General features: G+C 46.0%; 1 protein-coding gene across 1 annotated transcript in view; it reads left to right on the forward strand.

Moving 5' to 3' along the window:
- Positions 1-24316, forward strand: part of EIF3H (eukaryotic translation initiation factor 3 subunit H) — a 153135-nt gene that overhangs the window by 37921 nt on the left and 90898 nt on the right. Inside the window, exon 2 of the mRNA XM_066578525.1 lies at positions 11257-11413. Within this exon, the coding sequence (XP_066434622.1) occupies positions 11257-11413 (157 nt within the window). The remainder of the gene's footprint in view (positions 1-11256; positions 11414-24316) is intronic.

The following is a 24316-nucleotide window of genomic DNA, read 5'->3' on the forward strand; positions in this document are numbered from 1 at the left end:
TAAGAATTACAACCGCTAGCTTGACAGTCAGAAATAAAATAGCTTCTCGCTCTGTCCTGGTCTTTATTTCACAGTGTTCTTGTCTGCTTGGATGTGGGAATAATCGCTCTTGTTCGGTTTAACCCTACGAAGCCTCGTTTGGTGTCCAATAGTCCTGGCTCCTCAATGGTTAACCTCCTCCGTCGGGTCTGTAGCGTATGTTCTAGGAATACTGGGAAACAGACTGTGACACGGTTTTCGGTGTAATTTTCTGCTCTCGGCCGCGCGGTTCTTTAGGCTCATGCACATGCATACAGGGTTTGATATTTTCGAGCTGAATTTAATCACGTTAGTGTCTTGCAGTATAACCATTAATTTCTTCCGGCTAATGGAATCTCATGCTTTCAGACCCGGCGAACTCTTGGAAATTTCTCAAACCTTTTTAGCTGAGAGGACGTTCACAATATTTTTTCCTTAAATTGAAGTGAAGGCTATGCTAATAGAAGTCCCTAAGTTGTCAGCAGGTAGGTGGACACCCTTAGGGTGGCTTTACGGTGGACAACTATCCTCCAAATGGTCACTCAATAGAGCAAATGTTAACAAATGTTCCTGTGAATGCGGCTGCCAATCATGTGACGAGTGAGAATTCGTTGACTGGTTGCTTCATTTCGGCTCCCTTTGGTTGGTTGATTAGCGTCTGGTCTACACAGGTAATTGTTGTCCAACGAATAGCCAACAACTTTGCAGGGAGTTGTGCGCTTATTTGGTGTGCGCCTTCCATCGAACACTGGCTCCTGCTTACGCTTCATGCTTTGACCTCCCAGTTAATACTCATTGGTTCCTGAAGACACATAAACACAAGTTAGTGATTTTCGACTGAACAGACCATGCTGATGTTAGAAGACGCACTCGGCGTTACGGTCTTGGGCTGGTTTTGGTCTTCGAAGCGCAGTTTGTTCAAACCAACAGGAGACCGCGGCCTTGAGTGTTTATTTGAAGACCTCTCGCATCTATTGTTGTATGTTCTGTGGCCTCGGCAACTGAGTGTGTTGGGGCAAGGGTCAGATATACGCCCACCAAAGAACCTCGTGCCGCCTAACTAGTCAATGAATGGTGTTTTGGTCGACGTCAATGCTCCCAACAATTCATTCATGAAGTTGAAAAGCAAGTGAACAAGAATTGCTCTGTGTAAAAGCACACCTTATTCAGATGATAGCTGATCTATGTAAAGGCACCCTTTGATTGTTTCAGTCACACCCAGATGCATAAAATTCTGAATCTAGCCATGAGTCTTGGAGAGTGTCAAGACGGTGTAGGGAGTCATATAGGCCGTGCAATGCTTCCTGGGAAAAAGGTATGCAAGTAAGCTTTCCTTCCTGTGCCGCCTATTAAAAGATAGTGGGGTCCTATAGGCCAATGCCCGACCCTTTAACAGGTCTTGCAACGTAAGCAATAAGGTACTAATAAGGCTGCACATTGACAGTAAAGTAAGATAAAATGCTGCAACGTGGCCACTGGGAAAAGAAAGTGTTTTACCATGAATTATTGCAATCGACCCGATAATATGAACTCACCACAATTAATGATTTTTGTAGCATAAGAACGAGCATAACATGAAGCACTTGCCACAGAACCCCATAACAGTCCATATCCAGGACTAGGTGTTGTAACTTGGTCACAGAAACTAACTCCTCACTGGTCTGGTAGACACATGCAGAAGACATAGCAGTCATTGTCCCTCTTCTTCACCCTCGCAAAGGTCTGGCCACCTGATGATCCTATTTGGGCTTGGGAAACTCTCGTGGCCCACCTGAGGCACCCATGCTGTGGGATCAGCACCCCTTCCTCTGACATCTGCTGTTAGTCATGACACCCTTGTACACATTAGATGGTCATCTGGTCTCCAGTATTGGTGGTTATAGCCCCTTCCGTTACAGTTATAGGATATCTTAAAGGGATATTCTGGAGACTGATTTTTTTTTTTCCCCATCCATCCACTGCATAGGTGAAAACTGATAGATTTGATAAGGGTCTGACAATCGGGGCCCCCACCGATCCTCTGAAAAGGGGATCTATGTTCTCCCTCATTGTGGGGTTGCTACTTCCACCCGCAGTGACATCAGATTGAAGGCAGAGTTGGCCATGCATGGCTCCCACTCCAATTCATTTCAGTGGGTCTGACCAAAATAGCCGAGGATAAAGCACTCCGCTATCTACTGCAGTCCCATTGAAAATTAATGAAGAAGTACTGCGCATGTATGCCTGCGGCTCCAATCCATCTGACATCACTGCAGGTGGGAGAAGCAGGAACTGGAGGGCATCCCAGTGGGCGGACCCCCATCAATCTTTTACTTTTCACCTTTTCACCTATCAGTGAACGGAGAAAGTGAGGTTCATGAACAAGAATTAAAACTAGTTTGGAAGAAGTTGACTATAAATACTCCTCGTAGGAAGAGGGCCAAACTCTATATTAATGGCCATGTAACAAGCAGCTGCAAGTAGGAATCTGATATTCATCTTGAAGCCACTCTAAAACCATGAGTATTATCATTATTACCATCATTACCATTTTCCAAATTGGTGAAACATATTAAAAACTTTTTTTTTAGATTTTTACTCTGGCTTTGCATTGAATATACAACACTGTTTTCCAGCACTATGTGCACAAATGATTACAGCCGCCTCGTTGGGTCAAACGGCAGGATAATGACTGTTCATTGTGGTGGTGCAATTTTGAATCCATTCCGAGCAACTTAAAGTAGTTTTCCTCATGCTCTACGGAATTAAATGGAATGTGTCATCAAGAAAATCATGTTGTATGAATCAAGTTTTGTTAAGCATATTTTCAGTATTTTTGGCGATTTTATTTATTTTTTCGTTACCACAATCTGTACTTTGAAAAAAACACTAAAATCTTGCAGTTTTCACACTGAAACAAGTCTAGCATTTACTGTCTTGTACAAGGAACGTCTCAGCAGTCGTCTTTTTATCAGCACATGCAGGGTTACAATGAAAGGTGATGCCTTTATCTGTAGGTGGCACAGGATCCACCATTCTCAGTAGGTGATGGGCACAGCTTACCACTTCCCCCTCCCTGCACAGTGACCTCTGCACATGTCACAGAACATGCCTAGAACAGTTTCTTGTGGAACCTGTCCATTGTATAAGGACCACTCTACTTCCATTTTCATCTGCCACGGGAATACTATGAAAATATCTTAAGTGGCCATAGCTAATATGTTTTGAAAAACAGCATTTCGTTCACTTCAATAGAACTCTGCCTACAGTACCAACCCGGGTCACTGCGCAATGTACAAAGCTGGCCGATCCCTGCAGATGGAAGTGAGACCAACCCCCTTTACCTTTTGTCTAAGGAGGGAGTAGAGTTGTGCTTACTGAATGCAGGGAAGAGAGAGCAGAGACACAGCCCGCTCTGCATTTTTTCCCCCACCCTATTTGCTGGAGGCAGGGACAGAGTAATTACATAGACGTAAAAGTGGAGTGAACTGAGCATCTCCGACGTCAGTGGTGAACTGCTGGAAGATGTGTCCACGTGCAACCAGTGGTAAATAAAGGCCGGGATGGGATGTTTGAAGGGGGATAGGAGGTCAGGATTGATGTATTTGCAAAGTTAAATGATTTCAGATAAAGAACCTACTGAGACCCCAATGTAATTTTGGCAATATCCCTTTAACACCACATAGGTTATTCCAGGAGTTAATTTATGATGGTCAAAGCTGATAGGAATGTATCCACTCCTGCATTATCATGAGGCTTCCTGTGTCCACCCCTGCATTATCATGAGGCTTCCTGTGTCCAAGTGCCAATTTGTCATGGACATGTTGCTTGATCTATGTGGATGGCACTTATAATTTCATAGTATTGTATACTGTACAGAACTTTTCAATTTGATCTTCTCAAAAAACTTGATTACAAACTCTTAGAGCCCAATAGCACAAAAAGTTGTTATTGGCTCCAAACGTTTAGAATTGCTTTGGTCCATGACTATGGAATTTCCTTTTTTTTTCTGTCTACTGGGTTCCTCACGTGATGGAAGCTCCTGAAGTCCCCAATATTTTGTCCACTCCTGGTTAGGACTGCTGACCATAGTTGGCTCTACTTGGGTAAAAGACCCCGACTGGCATTGAGTTCCTGTCTGTCGGCTCCTAGACTTTGCCTTGTTTCCTGTTGATGACTATTGAAGTTCTTCTTTGTATCCACCAAAAAAGCCTAGTTGACCTCTGGAGTTGTGGGGGCTCCTTAAGTCTACAGTAGCTTGTCCTCTCACTGTTGACCACTGTTGGCCGTCCTTGGGTGAAGGGCACTACACGGGCATTAGGATACCTGTCACCGTTCTATCAGCTCTTCATTGCTCAGCAGAGAATTTAATTGTATTTATACTTTTACGCCATGTAACTCAAAGCTCCAATTTTCCAAAGCCCTCAACCCACAAAATACCCTCAGGACTCCTTTGTGTTCCTCCTGTAATTAAGCTTAATTGGATAATTAAAGAATGCTTTTGATATGTTCACATACGCTAAGGTAAATTGAAGCTCCTGAGAAACGGTTCTCACATCACATTGTGTCTTAAGTCCACCCCCCTTCCCCTTCGCCCAATTTGAGAGATTTCACGTTTCTAGCTCCGAGGGCGACGTGTGAAGTACTTGAACGTAAGCGGCGATAACAGCTGCTCCTGGGTCTGGCTTTGTGTCGGCTCATTGGACCAAATGGTGGTGATTAGCTTAATTAACTCACTTTCCACACCATGCCTCTCCTGCCCATTTGGCATCGGTTGTATGTGCCAGTACACTGACTTTTACTTTATTTGTTCTTACTTGCTTCCTCCAGAGGGTTTGGTGTTCTGCAATGCTCTGGCACTGGCCGTACTTGGGCTTTTCTAGGCCTGTAGTTTTGGATGGTATTTTCCTGAAGTTTGCAAAAATCATCAAATAAAGTAGAAAATTTAGTTTTAATTATTCCACCGAGTAAAAGATTCATCGCGGCAAAACATTTTTCGACGTTTCATTTGGATTTATAGAGGCTTGTCAGGTGTCGCTTCTGGATGACAAAAGGTTTCCGGCAGCTGTTCCTGGTGATTGTTGTGTTTGAAGAGCACATACAGTTCTGCGCAAAAGTTTTAGGCGGGTGTGGAAAAAATACTGCAAAGTAAGAATGCTTTCAGAAATAAACTGTTAATAGCTTATTTTTGTCAATTAATGCAAAGTGAATGAGTAAAAGAAAAATCTAAATCACATCAATATTTGGTGTGACCGCCCGTTGCCTTCAATACAGCATTAATTCTTCTTGGTACGCTTGCACACAGTTGTGTTTTTTTTTGTCTTTTTTTTTAAGGAACTTGTGAGGAAGGTTGTTCCAGACACAAATCTTCTGTGGATATCAGCTTGCTCAGCTCAAATCCTTCTGTCTGTTCATGAAATCACGGACAGACTAGATGATGATGAAATCGGAGCTCTGTAGGGCCATATCATGACTTCCAAGACTCCTTGTGTTTTTTTTTTTTTTCTTTTCTATGCTGAAGATAGTTTTTCATGACATTGGCTGTATGTTTGGGGTGGTTGTTCTGCTGCAAAAAAACAAGTCCATCGGGAGCCTTCTATTTTTGAAAAAAGTCTTACTTTGCAACATCCCCCCCCCCTTTCCCTTTCATTCGTTCAATGAAGCATCGAAGATTTCCGAGTGCTCGACACTCTCATTGAAATGAATCAGCAAATGGTATGGGTATGACACTGTTCTTAGGAGCGATTTTTGCCAGATCCTCACATGATCCACCTCAGTGGAGATCTGCATGCAGGAGAGAAAATGGACCCCTCCCCCCTTCAGAATGGTGGAAGTAAAACAATTAGAAGACAACCAAAAAGATGCGCTCAGGCTCTAGAAATTCAAGAGGATCAGGGTTTACTCAGAAGAGGGGAGGAATATCAGCTAAGCTGACTGTGCTCTCTGCCCTGGACATTCGGGATGGCCTTGTACAGAAGCAGTAAGTCCAATCCAAGTCCTCTTCAGAAGAAGGTAGATCCAAGTTTATTCACAAAGCTTTTTCAAGCTTGAAAAAGGCTCCACTTGAATGAGCCGAAACGCGTTGCATTGTTTGTTGAGGTCTTCACCCAGAGGTCTGTTTTACCTGCCATCTTTGTGAATAAACTTGGACCTACTTTTTTTCTGAAGAGGACGTGGATTGGACTTATTGCTTCTGTACAAGGCCATCCTAGATGTCCAAGGCAGAGAGCATAGTCAGCGTAGCTGATATTCCTCCCCTCTTCTGAGTTAGTGAACCCTGATCCTCTTGACTTTCTAGAGCCTGCGTGCATCTTTTTGGTTGTCTTCTCATTGAAATGAATGGAGAGCAGTGCGCCTACTAGACCTCTGATTCATTCGATCGTAGAACTAGTTGGGAGAGCTTGCATTGGCCAAAATATCATTTGCTGACTAGTTTCAGGGCGTGAGGTTTTTTGGTGAGTGTGTAGTTGAAATTTCAACCCCTCTCCTACACACCCTCATTGGTTGCTGAGTCCACTGAATACAAATAAATAGACAAGCGGTCTTCGACTGAACCATTAACGGTGTGTTTGGCTGCAGCATGAGTTCTTTGTCAAAGGCTAGACCACTAGGAGACCGCAGCGGCAACTGTTCTTGGAAGACAAGCGGGCGCTGCTCAGTTGATCATTCGCATGCCTTTTTTTCTGGAGCCAAAGAACATTAAGTAAGGGGACACAATATTCAAAAAGTGGGAGGCAATCGGTGTCCCATGTAAAGCTACCTTTGAGTATTACCCCCCCCCATCCTGTTGGGGGGCATTTTGTCTTGCCCCGCAGTGCGTCATGACTTTTGGGGCATTGGCATTTGTCCTGCCCGGCATCACCGTCCTTAACAAATAGCAAACAAAACCCATCAGCTGGACAGGTAAGCTGATAAAGGAGGCAGCACAATGGCTGCAAGTTAAAAAGCCGAATATCTCCGCGGGATGACAATGGGTGAAGCGATTTCTATATTTAATGTTCCCTTATCATATTTGCGGCTGCCGAAATCAAGCTGTTTCAGAGTAGAGCAATGTAGAAAGCCGAGGCTCGTAAGACTGATGTTCGGGGCAGAGGTTACACTGATTGGAAAGCTGCGGAGGAACACAACCAGCCGGTGCCCGCCAGCCACAAAGGAAGGGACGTCTCCCGCACTCTCAAATCGGGGCATTTTACTGGGATACAATAGCAAATCATACATACATTAGAGGAATAATACGAGCAAAGAGCTTTTTACCTGCACAGTTATAAAAAAGTAGTGATCGACAATTTCTTTATTTTTTACCTTCGTTTCTCTGAAATTGTGTTGCCATAGAGACTTATTCATCGTAAGCTTCGAACTTGCATGCCGCGTGCACAAGGAGAACCAGACCATGTGGATTTAAGTATATCTAAGTGGACAGAGTGTGACTTCAGAAACTCGACACTCTGCAAGAACTACCGTGACACATCCACCCGAGGCTCCCTTCACAATGGCGTTGTGGCTTCCAAAACTTGACTGCTGGACCCCCATTGACACATAATTACTTCCGTCAAAGTTTCCGGTTCTTTTTTTTTTTTCTTACCTCCTGTGCTATTCTTGTCATTCATTGACGGAAAGTCATTGTGCAAATGTGAACTAAGTATCTCACAACCGTATCGTGGGTAAAACCTGTTAGCTATGCGGTAAATGATGGAGAACATGTAGAGAACTGATTGCAAAGGAGGTGTAGGATCACCCTCGGGTCTGTACAAAGTTCTGTTGGCCTAGTAGAAGATGGCAGTATTGGGTGGGGTCGGACTTCATGTAAGATCTCAAATGCTCGGCAAAATGGCCAACTTGGACTCTTCTCTATAGGTTGAGAGTTCCTTTAAGGCTATGTATACAAGTAGCCGACAACCGCTGGGGGTTTTGGGGCAGATTTCACACCCTTCTCTGAAGAGGTCTGATACACTTTGAAAATCCGTCCGAGTGGTCACATAAGATATAGGGACAGTACAGGGGATAGTACCGGTCGAGAGAGCAGCAGAGCTCTGAAACACCGGAGCTCCATAACAGCGGCACTCATGTATCAGCCGAGGAAGGGAAGAATCCGATTAGTTGAGGCGGGGGAGCAGCAGCAGTTACCGCCGGCGCTCACCACCAATCAGCGGTACAAGTAAATGATCGCGCTTTTGTTGTCACGATCACAAGTTTGTTTGTGTGACCACAACTTAGTCGGCACAATCGCACATTAAACTCTTGATCGCGCCAGAAACCTTGAATTTCCCTACTTTCGCTCTACAAGATGCACTAACTGTTTTTCCCTCCACTTTGTGCGTGTGCGTGTGCGTGTGCGTGTGTATTTTTTTTTCCAGAAAAGCTGAAATCAGATGTCTAAATTTTTAAGAATTCTACCAAAATCATCAAATGCCAACTAAGACTGTAGTAAGTGAATAGACACCAGAAAGTACCGGTAGGAGGGTGGCGAAGGGGTATTTGTAATTGTCCTTAGCAATGGTAAGAGAAGCTACTGTTTTACATAAAGGGGTATCGTTCGGGGGCTTTAACCTCGGTCCAAGGCAGCCATAGAGGGAAGTAGAGACAGTATGTGGTCTTCACTGACTCATCTCTTCAAATTGCATCAAGATAATTCAAAGCTTCTGTGCACATCGGCCTGAATGCAGCAATATGTATCCCATAGCCTCGTGGTACGTTGTCTTAGAGCCGGGGTAAAAATATCTCATTAGGCCCTTTTTTTTTTTAAACAATGGGTTCGGGAAACGGTTTGTCCCTTGAGAGGAGCCTTACTAACAGTGAGTTATATTATACACAGTAGAGTCACATTATGACCACCTCTTACTTTTCGACATGTCTAGCCCATGAAGGAAGTGACGTGAGATAGGTTGGCTTGGTGGGTATATAAGGTGTGCGATGAGCTCTCTGCTCACATATCACTCGTTGTCTTCAGGAGCAAAAGGGGCCATTTAGCAGAGTTGCAAAAAAGGATGAATATGGGCTTTCAGGCGAGGGTGGCGGGATTTCTCAGACAGTGCAGTTTGTGAACCGTTGGCGTGTTGCTGTGGTACACATGAGTCATGGGTGAACAAATGGTACCATTGTGAATAACTGATGTGAAGACTGCGGAGCACCACGTGCCATTGATGTGAGAGGTGAACGTCATCTACTAAGATGTGTGAGGGCCAATCAATAAGTTACAGTGGAGCAGCTCCCCATGATAATGAACCAGGGGGCTACCAGATGTGTCTGAAACAGTTTAGTGAACCCTACTGCGTACGGGGCTCCGAAGCAGGTGAGTGGTCACTGCACCTATAATAACAAAGGTGCATCGGGAGAAAAGGCTTCAGTTTGCACGGCGGCATTGGAATTGGACCAGCACTGATTGGCAAAGGGTCGCTTTCTCTGATAAGTGAGTTGAAACAATACTTCTGCATCGCCACCTATTGGAAGGCAGCATTCCTGCACGTCAATGTTACTCTTTATACAAGCCTTGTAACAATGACTGGGAGTTGAGAGCCAAGCCAGAATCCATACACAGACAGCTCTTTCAGGGTGTTTGCTCCTCCTCATCGTGCAATAGGTTTCTGGCTTGGCTAGTCCAGCAGTCAGCAATGAAGTAGCAGTATCAATGGTGTAGTAAAATAGAAAAAAAGATTTATTGCTCCATAAAAATGGCGACGTTTCAACTAGGTGAATCTTTATCAAGTTTGGGACTGGAGATCCGTGGTACCACAGATGGCTTTGCATTTGCCTTTGCTGGAACCTCTGCATATGACTTGCATTATAAAGGTGTGCTGCGGGACTTTTCACTTGCAACATTGATGATCTGGCTTGGCTAGCGAGAGGCCTGTGACGTGGGTCAGCAATGCTATCTTTTCTCCTTACACAGAGGAGCATAAATGGCCTTATAAGTCTCCTCACTCACCTTCTAGGTTTTCTCCCTAAGGAGAAAAGATAGCGAACCAATCACGGCCATTCAATGCGATGCCTGTGATTGGTTCATCAACCGCTAGCTCTAATTTGCTTAGCTGCAACACTCGAGAACCAATCACAGCTAGAGCTTCCTGGAGGTGGGAATTTTGAACCCCTGACCAGGAAGCGCTGATGGAAAACTACAAGCAAGTGTTCCGGGGATCTGCAGAGAAGACAGCAGCTGTCGGGGTTGTGTTTTTTTTTTGTTTTTTTTTTTAATGCAGCTAGGGCTTATTTTCAGGGTAGGGCTTTTATTTCAAGCCCTGCCTAAAATCCCAGCAAAAGAGCGCTACAGAGTTGCGCGACTTTGTAGCAACACTAAATGGTGATATCGTTGGAAGAAAACATAGCAATATCACACAGAACACCGATGCGATATCACTGCGATTATAACTAATTTTTTTATCGGCGGTGTCACTGTCGCCCGTGTGAAAGAGGCCTTCTACTGCGCTGTGTTTATAGTAGAGCGAGGGCATTTGTGATGTGGACCACAATAGTGCATGCTGCTGTGTTTTATTTTTGTTTTGTATTGTTTTTCTGCACGGACCATCAGCCCTTGTGACAACTCGTGCAGTTGTAGTTTTGTTGTGTGACCTATATAGCTCACACAAGTCACCGTACTATTAGGTGGAGGTGATGGCACACTACAACTTGTAGGTGCCAACTACACAACCTCTGACACTCTACACGAACAGCTGGGATCAAAAGTGTCTGCTGACTGCTGCATCTAAATCAGAGGGTGGCCATACTTACGGACTAACTGATACAAGGATCGGTAAAAACATCACTTCCCAGCAGCGCTCTGAACAGGCAAAATACTATATGGAGGAGCATTGCACAGGTACAGCATACTGATGAACACCTACCACTTATTGGGCGAGTTGCTTAGTATTATGCTTAGATAAGGCATAGAATGCGTGCCAGTCCCACAGATACATGTAGTGCACCATGCAGGCTTACAACCTAGTAATGACAACCATACTATTACATCAGATAAGGTATCCTGCACCTTATAAGTGAACCACCCAATGTACTGACACCCCCGGATCCCCCTAAAACCTCTGCGCTCTCCATATAGCACCTTGCCTGTTTTGCATGCTGCTGGGAAGTGATGATTGTACCTCAGTAGATCTGTAAGTATGGCCGCCCTTTGTGATTTCGCCCTTTGTGATTTCTAAATAAATTCGTCCCTTTTTTCAGTGCTTGTGATGGCAGTAATTAGTGGGAGGAGATAATGAGATATAAGCATATGCTGGGAATGTAACACATCTCTGCTCTTTCTCCCTGTAGGTGGTGTTGAAGATCATTAAGCACTATCAGGAGGAAGGACATGGCAGCGAAGTGGTGCAGGGAGTGCTGCTGGGCCTTGTGGTCGATGATCGTCTGGAAATAACCAATTGCTTCCCCTTCCCACAGCATACGGAGGATGACGTGGACTTTGATGAAGGTATGAAGAAAAACCTGTTTATTTGGCTATATCCATATGTGACGCACAGTAGTCTACCTATCACTGGATCTAGTACTGGAAACGAGGAGTGTTAATTTATGTAGACCCGCATATTATACACCCGTCTAAGTAAAGACCGACCCGGCGTAAAGTGCACGCCTCTTAACAAGGTCACCGGAATACCCCTTTATCTAGTTACTTATAACTAGCTGATCGGTGCGGTCTGACCACTGGAACCCTCAACGATCGCCAGAACTGGGGTTCTGTGCCACATAGGGGCATCTTGGTTGCATTAAGTTATACCCTTTTAATAAACTTGCACATGTCTGGCCAGTCCTTGTACAAGACTGAAATCTACACCAGTTCCAAGATGCTGTAGAGTTCAGCTATAATATTCTGGTGTAAATGATAGTCAATTGGATCCTATGAGGCCATGACTATTAAGCCCCACCCACTTTTAGAAAACTCCAAGCGGAGCACAAAAGTCGCAAATTTCTGTTTATTTTTATATATAATATATATATTTTTTTAAACCTCATAAAACTACCATAAAAGGTTTCGTGAATTCCCTCCAAACTGAAGAACTGACCAAATTAACTTTTAGGCCAGTAAGCAATATTGGGGGCTTTACGGAATCTGAGGTCTATTGCAGTTTTTTTTTTTAAAGGGGTTTTCTGGGCCTTAATATTGATGAGCTTCTCCTCAGGATAGATCATCAATATCAGATCAGTGGGGATTGGTAACCCGGGATCTACGCTGACCTGCTATCTTAAGGGGCTTCGGCGCTTGGGTGAGTGGCGCTGTCACTTCAGTCCATATCAGACGTGCCTCGGTACATTGTATAGCGGCCATGTCTAATGTAGCAACTCCTTCCCATCCACTTGAATTGGACTAAGCTGCTATGAAGCCGTGCAACTGATGAACGTGACGTCACATTCCTGGAAAGTGGATGCAGCGCTCACCCCAGTGCTGTGGCTTTTTCAGTCAGCAGATCGGCAGGGGTCACGAGCGGACGACCCCACTGATCAAATATTGATGACCTGCCTAGGATAGTAGTAAGGCCTCAGCACGTAAGAATAGTAGTAGGTCCCCATTTATGCCTGTGCCCTGCAGGTCCGGATTTCCATTGTTCTGAACTGGCCAACAAAAATGCCAAATTTGTCTTATTGGGCCCATCCTGAATTCGATAAGACCCCACTGAGTATTATGGTCTGTTTTGGCTTCCAGTATTCTCCCCGGTATACTGCTGGACAAACGGCATGGCCGCTGCTACCCTATCTCATCTGGCATTCTGCATTATGGGGCCTTAACCCTTACCAATTCCCTGCTGTTTCAATGCCGAGGCCTCCCCGGACCTTTACCAGCCCGTCAACGATGACCTGTTGAGAGATGTGGCTGATGTAGAGGTGACATTGATATGGAAGTCACGTGTGATGTCAACCTATCATCGCTGGAGCTTGGTGATCACAGACTGGCGGGGGTATATAGGGAAGCCATAACATACTTTTTTTTTTTTTTTTTTAAAGCAGCGTAAGCTGTTTATCATTGGACAACCTCTCTAATTTCAGTATGTAATTCCACATTTCTCCTGTAGTGGTCACTGCAGGAGAAATGTGTGGCCACCCGCAGCACAGTAGTTGTGGTCATGAGTCTTGAGGGTCCTCGTTAAGACAAGATGGTGCTTTTATGGTTTTGGAATAAAAATTTTGATGTTACTGAGATTGTTGCATTTTGGGCAAACCCTTTACTTGCCCGTCTACACCCAGACATCGCCATTTGGGCACTCTGTGTGCCCATATACTTTCTATGGAGGTTTGTGACCCTAGGCAGAAAAGCTCAAACCCCGGCCGCTGTAATCCGCTATATCTTCAGCAGGGTCCTACAAAGGCCGACAGGCCTCGCTCCCCGCAGGATGCTGCTCTGTCGGATGCCACACGATTAAAGGGCCATCCTTCGGGCATAACACGATCGGCTAGGCATTGGTCGTGTGTTACATAAGCTCGTCTTCTCTACAGTACCGCTAAGGGTTAATAATGCAGCCAAGGAGACAATGATAAAAATCAGATTTGATGAAAAAAAAAAAACCCCTCTTCTGCTCGAGATTTAACAAGAGTAAATCAATTTACCTCAAGCAAACTGCGGGCCGCGCCGCACCGCGTGATGTGACAGGATGATAAACAGCCTTTTCTCCTCCTGCAAACAGTCTTTGTTTTTGATGAATGGATTAAAAATTTTAAGTGGTTTACAGTATTGCCGCGCCGACTTTATCCGAGCCGAAGATCTAGAGGGCATCCCGCTTTTTTCCCCCCCCGGCCCGAGATGCCACGCTGCGCCGATCCCCTCTGCGCTCAGCTCATCAGTTTGTTTTCTCTTTCATGTAATTTTTTTGTTCTTGATTACTCGTCTGTTCTGTACGTATCGAATGTGCCGGGTCTGGAAGTTCATGTGTAATGCCATGCTGGTCCAGCAGGGGGTGCTGACTGTTATATCATTATATTACTCATTTAATATTTATGTATATGTGTGTAATATATCCCCTCATAAATCATGTTTAAAGGGGTTGTCTCACGCCGAAACGTTTTTTTTTTTTTTTTTATTCAATAGGCCCCCCGTTCGGCGCGAGACAAACCCAAGGGATGAGTTAAAAAAAAACAAAACGTTTAGTACTTATCCGAATCCCCGCGCTGCGGCGACTTCTTTCTTCCTTTACCAAGATGGCCGCCAGGATCTTCACCCACGATGCACCACGGACTTCTCCCATGGTGCACCGTGGGCTCTGTGCGGTCCATTGCCGATTCCAGCCTCCTGATTGGCTGGAATCGGCACACGTGATGGGGCGGAGCTACGAGGACCAGCTCTCCGGCACGAGCGGCCCCATTCACCAGGGAGAAGATCGGACTGCGCAAGCGCGTCTAAAAACGCCAGAAGACAGCGAATTTAGACGGATCCATGGCGACGAGGACGCTAGCAACGGAGCAGGTAAGTGAATAACTTCTGTATGGCTCATAATTAATGCACGATGTACATTACAAAGTGCATTAATATGGCCATACAGAAGTGCTTAACCCCACTTGATTTCACGAGACAATCCCTTTAAGGACATAGAAACAAACTCAAAAAGTTTTGTTGCACAATATCAAGTGTTTACCCCATCAGAGGTGGTCTGTGCGGCCCGCTTTGTCACCGGACACACATGGAGTTTGTGGTCCAGTTCCTGCCATACAAGTTGTAGCGTCTCACGACTGACTGATGCAATGGCTTCTGGGATGCCGCAGATCATGTATGGTGGGTGCTGAGGGGGGCATGTAGAATCATAAGGCGTAAGGTCCGGGCAACATGGAGGCCAAGGAAGAAGTTCAATATCGTCCCCACCGGCATGGCCGATCCAATCTGTTTAATAGTCGTCTATTGAGCTGACTTCATTGGAAGATGGAACCTGGGATCTCCTGTTCCTGCTGTGATAGAGACCATATCTGTAGCGTCCGGGTACGGAACCCCCAGTCTTGTTTCCTCATGGATGAAGGGGTCATATTTCCTACAGGTTATAGCACAGAAGACATTCACCTTGGGGTCGCACATACGCTCCATGTAGACGGGTGGGCACGCACACACCTTAATAATAGTGACACCAACCCCCCTCCCTCCACACCCAGTGGCCTCAGTAGTAATATTACTACTGGGGCTGATATAGGGAGCACTATTACAAATAGTCCCCTATATCGACCCCAGTAGTAAAAGTGACCCCCACTGTAGCCCCAGGAGCTATAGAACCCCCTCTAAAACCCATATACTTACCCTCCTGGTCTTCTGAGCACCGCTGCTGCCAGTGGAAGTCTGTGCATTCACAGCAGCACCTCCTCCCCTGACCTCTTCTTCTGCGGAACGAAGAGGTGGTGGTCAGGGGAGGAGGACGCACACACTGCAGTTATTGCATCATACTGCAATCTGGCAGGCAGTCTAACAAGCCACCCCATGGGGACGGCTTGATAGGCATACTGCCAAGACAGCCCTGGGGCCGTTCAGAAGGCCCCCGGCTGCCATGACACCCTCAGGGCTCCCTGCAATCTCATCCCGGGGGGGAGGGGGTGGGCGTACGGAACTCCCGAACATTGTTTGGGGGTTTTAAATGCTGCAGTCAGAATTGACAGCAGCATTTAAAGGGTTAACCCCCAATCGGCCGCCGCAGCTTGCCGGGGCTGTTGCCCGCGAATGTCAGCTGTAAGAAACAGCCTACACCCGCGATGTATGGAGAGAGATCGTAGCGCGAGCTCCCTCCATACACGTCCTATAGCTGCAGGACGTAAAAACACTATGGGCCTGTCACTAAAGGGTTAATAAAACCCTCATCTAGTTGCTCATTGGAGCTCCTTTTGGCCTTCAGAACTGCAGCAGTTCATCGCGGTGTAGCATCCAGTAGGTGATGAGATTGTACTGCAGGAATATCGGCCCCTGCGGACAGGAAGCTGCTTCTAGTTGCTGCAGATTACATGAAGGTCCTGACCTGCTCTGACCAGCTGACAGGAAGGGTTCATCGATTCATGCTGCTTGTGCCAAATTCTGACCTCTCATCAGCACGGTGCAACAGAAACCTGGATCCATCTGACCAGATGATGGTTTTCCGCTGCTCAGTGATAGTTTTTGCGCTCTTTTGCCCCCTTGAGTCTTTTTTTTTTTAGCCATTGTTGGCGCTAACACTACTGCTATAGATCATCCATGCTAAGGCATGACTAGTTGGAGCGTCGGTGTTTTATTCGACTGCAATGGCAGTGACTGCGCGGCGCTTGTTCATCAGGGATTCCTGACATCCTCCTCTGACCCCTTTCAGTGATGCATTACTTCCATTCACAGGATCCCCTTCGCTGGATATTTTCCTCGATCACATGTTCTCTGTACACGCTTCACACCGCTGTACGGAAAAACTCCACGAGACTGTCAGTGAGGCCCGGCTAGTCCAGCGCCGATGACCCTGCCTCGCTGCAAGTCGCTCCGATCGCTGGATTTTCCCATCTAATGTGGATTCGCACTGAAACTGATCCACGGAAAACTGATTTTACGCTGCACTCCGGGGTCACGGGGGTCATTTCTGTATAGGGAATTGCCAATCGTGGAAGCACTGGTATCTCTGAAAAAAAAAGCCTGTATATCAAATATAAAAAAACCTAAAATGAGCGAATATGTAATAAACAGCAGAGAAGTTTTAACGGAAGCGACAGCGGTACAACGTAGGATTGTTCGAGGTGGAATATTGCTTTTCCTCAAATGGATTTTTCGTACAATCAGCCGGTATAAATCAGTGCATTCAATCATGAGATGCAGTTCTCGTGCGGCCACTAGAGGGCACTGTTGTCAAATGTTTGAAAGAAGAAACACCTATTCCGCCGTGTCTTAATGCAATCTACTGGAGGGGGGTAGGGGGCATTATAATTGCAAGTTTACTGCATCCTAGTCGGCTTCCTCAGTAATGATCCTGCAAAACTTTAAAATAAGTTAGCCGGATATTAACCCCCGTCACCCTGTGCTTCCATCAAGTGCCTCGTTACTGTCCAAACAGTGTTAGGAGGAGAGCTAGCGTTTGGGGTCAGGCTAATGTGTATGTAGCAGCCCTCCGCTATAATGGGCAGACTGTTTGCTTAGTGAAGCACACACCAAACCTAAAGCCAATTCCATAGATGACACCGCTGCTACTCTGCACATTACCGCTCAGAAGAATCAATTAACCCTCCTTGCCACTGCATCATCAATGTAGAGTGCGTCGTCTTCACCTTCTTATGTACATGCAGCTAGGCTATGATGCATCATTTGGGGGATTATTAACCCCTTTTGAGATGTCTTGGGGGTCCCTCTTCATGGCGGGGTGTTATCAGGAGGGTCTGGCCGCACGGCTCTACATGATGGAGGCTGGCTGTCGCCTTTGAAGCACGGAGAGGATTATCTGATGTGCTGACAATATGGTCTCAGCAGGGGTTTCCGCTGCGCTCATTCATCATAAGCCGCATTGTGTTGCTGCATACGTCTCATCTGCAACATCCTGGCTTGTCACCTGTGGAGGTGCAACGGCCATCCAGTGGGGGGCTTTGTGTGCGGACCCCGTGCAGGACGCCCTCCGGGCAAAAACGGGACAGTCAGTGGAAGGGGAGAACAAGCATGTCATGAATGTAATACTGATGATGTCATCAGACCGCCGACTAAAGGAGTAAGCAAAGCGCCGTAAAGTTCTACTAATCTGGCGTCAAGGGAATCGGGGAGATGCTGGATTATCAAATATAGCGCAGAGGGGCGTGGATGGAATTCAGACATACGGTGGATAAAGTATTGCCCTATTTTTTGTTTTATTTCTATTCTATAAAAAAAATTATTTTTTTTTGCAGTTTTATTTGAAAGTGATAAATTTATAATTTTTTTTAGATATATCTGATGCCAGATTAAGGGAATTTGATTTATAGTGTTTTTTTTCTTATGCTGCTTCCTTTTTGGCGCTCATCACTGCAATTTTAAAGTAAAGGTGACAAACTGGTACTTCTACGCCCCTCCTACCACGAATAGGTGTCCTCTGGATAACGGAGATCAGTCAGGACCCTAGACCAGTTGAGATCGTGGATGGGTTTAGTTTGATCCTCACAATAGTGTAAAGTTTTCCGTGTTGGTTTGAAGGCTGTGATGGATCAGCTTTCCAATTAAAGGGCTACGCCAGGGACTTTATTTTTGTCATTCATTCTACAGCTATCCCGCAGTATATAGAAGTAAGTTAGTGTTACCTTGCTGTTACCCTCAGATGGTCATGTGATCTCCGTTCTGGCTGGTTCAGATCTTCTTGGGGGTTTTGGATTCCTTTTCTAGTGTGTTTCTCAGTTTGTGTCATGTTTTTACATGGCTCTACCACAGAAACCGTCTAGAGGGGAACACGGATACTCTTATCAGTTACTGATGATCACACAGTAATAATAGAGGAGATCACAGCTCATCCTCTTGACTGTATACCTATGTAGGTGGATATAGAATGTAATGAGAATTAAACGGTATGCCCTTAACAAATGCTGTTCTAATGCGTCATAAGATTGATTTAAGTGAAAGTAAAAAACGAACCTCATTTTCAAAATGGTGCCTGATAAGCATCAGACGGGGGGTCTGCAGTCCACAGAGGAGCCCTCCAGCGTGTGACAGGCAGGTGAGATGGAAAAATGTGTTTTCGCCGGAGTTGCTCTTTTAAAATAGACTTCATTGACCTTTATTGCACCAAGCAGGTTCCTCTATTTTGACCCCAAGAATAGTACAGCGCAATATGCTATTATTGCTGTCAATCATATCGGAGTCTCTGACATCCAGTGTGAACAGAGCCTTATTCCATGACCTATGTTAGACTAACCTAAGCATGTTCTGCTGGTAGCAGGTGTAGGCTGGTTACATATGGCAAGCCCCTCCATTTCCTATCTGACGTCTTCCAACTACTAAGAGTGGTTTAGGGCCTTCCTCGCACAGACGGCTTTTACCGCAATTAGCGCGGTATACGCTCTCATTGTTCAACGGGAGCCACTCAGACAGCCGCTCGATCACGGCGCTTTTCAGCACCGCGATTCTTGAATTTCAAATGGACACCCGTCAAGGACCCTCACACCCCCCGACTGATTGACCAATCCTATTTCGGCCCATGTAAATGCTCCAACGATTCCTTCAGCGATCGCAAAAGTAAACCTATTATTGATGGGCTTTAGAGACCGTTTCGAGGGACTGTTCAGACTATAGTCCCTTGTAAAGCCACCTTAAGGAGTTAGTTTGGTAATCGGACTTTCCAATATTTTTGGCAGTAGGAATCCCACACCGCCGCACGCTCCTGTTCTGTATCAGAAATACCGGAGCCTCGACGGACTTCAAGTCATTGGGATTTGTTTGGATCGGTCACCGTGGTCGGGGCTGTGTTATAACCGGGTATAGAGGTTACAGCGAGGAGCAACGATCTCCATCGAAGACTGGCTGCACCTCTGCTATCCGACCTTCAGGAATGGTCACCGTAGGAGAGGAGAATAGAAGGAAATCTCTGCGCTGAGACGTGGCGTCTTTATGTGGTGTGTTCGCGGCGAGTCCTCCTCGGAGAACCTTCTCTGTTTCGTCGGCGACCTCTGGAGCCGTTATCTGAGATCCAGCAGGAGTCTTCCTCGCAGCCACTGGATTAGTAGATGAAGCTCGAGCAGAGGTTGTAGCTGATAATGAGGAATCCTCTGTCATTATCTTACGAGCGGCTGCAACCGGCCTGTAAATAGAAGACGTCTCCATAACCCGGCGGCATAGATGCTAATGCATTGTTCCTCGTCTTACTCTATTCAACAAGCTGCTTTGTTTAGGACTCGGAAACCTTTATTTTTTTAGATGCAGGCAGGATTTTCCGGAGCATAATAATAATAAAAAAAAAAAAAAAAGAAACTGCACGTTTTTATAACTTCGACCTGCTCTTTAATTGGGGCAAAACTACAACTCCCAGCCGTTATGTTTGTGAAGTGGTGAAACATGGAATCGTCTGACATGAATGTCTTAAGAGTGTGTGATTTTTAGGAAGCTACTTCCATTTTGAATATGTCAGCGTGTTGGTGGGGGCCCAAATTTGAGATCCTCCGCTGCTGAATGGAATGAAGGGCCCACTGAGGACTTCATCTCTTCTTGACTTTTATAAGAACAATGTATTCTCCATCTACATTTCTCTCATAACGTTTCGTTGTACCTTCAGATTATGGCTAACTAGTGGTTTGAAAACTCCATTAGAATCTCAAAGAATGTTTACATATTAGCTTAGATTTACTAAAACTAATGCATATGAAAAGTGGGGGAGGCGACCCCTGAGGACGCTGCAGGCAGCAGTACAGCGGGTTGTGTGTGGGGGAGGCGACCCCTGAGGACGCTGCAGGCAGCAGTACAGCGGGTTGTGTGTGGGGGAGGCGACCCCTGAGGACGCTGCAGGCAGCAGTACAGCGGGTTGTGTGTGGGGGAGGCGACCCCTGAGGACGCTGCAGGCAGCAGTACAGCGGGTTGTGTGTGGGCTCCGGGCCGTGACTGGTGAGATGTTTCTTTACGTTCTAAACATCTGATATTCTATTTAAGGCTGGGGTCACACAGGGCGGATTTGCCGCGGATTTCCATTGCATATCCGCACTGCGGCAAAACCGCTGCGTTTGCAGTGCAATGCAGCACAAATGAGATTTGCCAAAAAGCTGTTCTCACAGGACGGATTTTTTCCGCACAGCCGCAGTGCGGAAATGCAACTGCGGCGCGGTTTTAAAAGATGCAGCATGTTCATTCTTTGGTCGTTTCCGCAGCGCTTTTTTGTCCATAGACCTCTATGGACGCAGCCAAAACCACACCAAATACGCGACAAAAGTAAAAAAGCGCTGCGGAAAAAAACGCTTGCAGATTTTTCCGCACGAAAACCCGCAGCAAAATCCGCAAGCCCAAATTAACCTCTGAAGCGGTTTTGCCGCAGAAGCAGTTCTTCTGCGTCAAAACCGCAACGGAAAAACAACAAATCAACAAATCCGCCCTGTGTGACCCTAGCCTAATGCTTTTCTGTGTGTGACTTAAGTTTATTACTTTTGCTCGTTCTGGCTCTTACACCGCCCAATGATTGGGTCAAGAATCGTTCAGAGGAACCTTCGTGGGAGATGGTTGGTCCGTTTTTTTTTTAAATTTTTTTTTTTTATAAAGGGCCTTTACTCGTAGCAACAGTTTTTATGGCCTTTAGGTCCTGGCAGGTCCGTGATCTCCAACCTGTGGCTCCCTGGCTGTTGCAGAACTGTGACTACATGATGCCAGGCATGCTGGGAGATGTCGTTTTGCATAAGTTTAAGGGCAACAATTTTGAAACCATCACCCTAAGATATGTTGTCTGTAGCAGCATAAGGTACATCTGCATTACTTCCTTAAGGGGCGCGACAGCACTTCTGCTTCACCCATCTACTTCCTTTATAGGGAATACTACACGAGACTCTGCTGGTCTTTCTTGAATTACAGTAACATTCCTTAATCCAACCTCATTGAGATCTTATCTGTTGCCCTTATCCGATTTTCTGAAATATTGGAAAAGTACATCAAAATTGGGCTTCAAAAGGCTAAATACAAGTTAAGAAACAATCGGCAAAAACTCCAAGACAATATTTGGTTGGGAAAGACATTTGGTGAAATTGCAGCATTATTGGCACCCAGCTGCCGCCTTCTGGGAAGGAAAATTGCATGGAAATTGCAAGAATTCCAGCATGGCACAAATTCTCATGACCGCGGTGTCGCCTGCCGCTAGATCACTCTTAAACCTTAGTACCTGCACTCTTATCTCCGGAGCGCTTCTGCTCCGTCAGCAGTTTTTGGCTCCTTCCAGCAGCTGAAGCCCCCCCCCCCCCCCCGTATAGGGCCATATGGGGCCGTCTTCAGCTGCCTGAAGGAGCCGAAAACTGCTGACAGAGCAGAAGCGCTCCGGAGATTAAAGTGCAGGTATGTATTTAGTTCACAGCAATGTAGTAGTTTACTATGATTTATGGGCACCAAAAAGTTGCAGTTGAGCGTTACCTAAATCTTAAGAGCTTCCCAATTAGATCCGTACTTGGTCTTCTGCTTTTTCACTATAACACTGAATTTCTGGATGATCAGATGCCATATTATAGGACTTTCTATGTACTAGCAAACTTTCCCCTCCCCTGAATCGCTCACTGCCTGGCCAGAATTGCTCACCTTTTTCTCCCTTCTCCTTGGCGAAATTACTTCTGTGCCTCTGGCAAGAATCATTCCGGCCAGAACAACCCCCTCCCACCAGAATTGCTCCCCATTGCTTCTCGGGCTATACCGCCACTCTCTGCAGAGGCTGCTACTCCTCACAAGCAGCAAGCTTTCTATTGACTGCCCTGCAGTGAACAGAGGTTCACCATGTAGAGATCTGGGTGTGAGGAGAGACTGAGCTTGTGTGTTGTCCAGCACTCAGCTCTTTAGGTGGACGTGCTTATTATTGTACACTCTGAACACCAGGTGGCGCCATACTCTGTAACTAAATATCCTAACTCGTTACTGGATGATTGGTCGAACAGTATGTACATGGCAAGCATTCGTTTTTATGATCTAACACAGTAAGGCTGGGTTCCCACTGGGCGGATTCCGGGCAGAAATTTTGCAGTTTGGCCACAGCAAAAAAACGCAAGCTTTCCACCGGGAAAGCTCTGCTTCAAAACCGCGGGTTTTGAAGCGGCCTGGCCGCATGCTTTTCCGTTGCGGCTGACGCTCCCATAGAGGAGAGCGTGGCCGTAGCCGGAAAAAACGGACATGCTGCGACCAGCGAATATATGCTGCAGCGCCGGCTTTGCCACGACGGATTTCTGAGAAATTTCGTCCACGTGGCCGGCTAATCCCGGCATTAGCGGCCGCAGGGGGATTTGCCGTGACTAAATCCGGCCAGTGTGAACCCAGTCTAAGTGATATTTATTGTGATGACCCCTTTAATTTTGCAGCCTTTTGCATGCTCCTGTGTAGCCCAGTAGGAGGCGCAGGCGTGGGCTCCCGGAGCGTGGATGTGTCGTTATGTCTTCTGCACCTGACCCGTTCTGTCATCTCGACACACAATCTGGATTTACACTCCCACCTCTAGAATTGTCATCCTCGCCGTTCTAATAAATGGATACCATCAGCGAGGGTGAAGCCGGTCCTCCCCGCTGCTGTCGGAGTTGATGTCTTGCCAGGTGCGCAGGATTTATTCGCTTGCGTCCTTCGTGTCTGATTTGACATGCCGGGGTACGAGGAGTGTTAAAACAGACCCTGACAGATCGCTGGACCCAGACTCCCCTTCTCCCTCTGCTTTTCCACTCGGCGGAGGAGACCACACCTCGAGAAGCATGTAGCAGACGAGCCCCCGGTCTCTTACAGCCACCAACAATAAAAGAAGAGCCATTGGCCGTCAGCAGCGTGTTAGGTGATTTATGAAGTGAGGCTAGAAGATGCTGCTCCCCGCCTGCTCCCGCTACGAAGAGACGGCGAGGATTAGGGCAGATGAATGTCATTTTTGTCAGCCACATGTTTTAGTACTAAGCAGGGGAGAAGCCAGGACTCGGCCTCTGTCTGGTGAATGCAGCATTGTGATCGGCGCGCTGCGTGACTCGGCCTATCCCCATTGTTCATTCATCACTTATTACTTCATATTGGCAACCTTTATTCAAGTTGTGGCTTCCATCCTTTAAAGGGAAAGTAAAACCCTAAATATTTGTCCTGGTGCCGTTGAATGTGAGCCATTGTTCCCTGTTAGCAGCCTTTTGGAAAAGGAGGCAGACCGTACGATTCTTCAGTCAGATGGTTGATGAAAAATTCCCATAATTCCAATTTTAAATGCAAATAAAACTCAAAAAAAAGTAAAGATTAAGAATGTTAGTGTTTTTTTTTTTTAAATTTAAAGGGCCACTGCAGTTAATACTTTTTTTTAAAATTCATTGCATAGCTACACCTATCCCCCCCCCCCCCCAATATGTCAGTTTGTGTCACCTTGGTTAATTCTTCCTTTCTATCTGAAACGCCTAGCCGCCTCCTCAGATGGTCATGTGATCTCATTCTGACCAGCCCAGACCTACTTGGGTTCATGTGTTCAGTTTCTAGTCAGTTTCTGTCTGTGTGATGCTGTTACATGGACATGACCACAGAAACTGCCTAAAGAGGGGTGGACAGACACTCTTATCACAGTAACTGATAATGATCACGTAGTTCCTGCCACACAGTTATAATAGAGATCATCACATCTCATCTTCTGGACTGCCTAATTATGGTCTGTAGCTAATTTAGGCGAATATAAAAGGTAATGATTATTAAACTGTTCCCCCCTCCCCCCCCCCCCCCCAGCAGGTAGAAATGGTAGTATAAACTGTAGCTAATGTTGTGCTGAAGCATCATGGGATTGAT

Source organism: Eleutherodactylus coqui, chromosome 9, assembly GCF_035609145.1.
Source record: "Eleutherodactylus coqui strain aEleCoq1 chromosome 9, aEleCoq1.hap1, whole genome shotgun sequence".
Taxonomy (NCBI): Eukaryota; Metazoa; Chordata; class Amphibia; order Anura; family Eleutherodactylidae; genus Eleutherodactylus; species Eleutherodactylus coqui.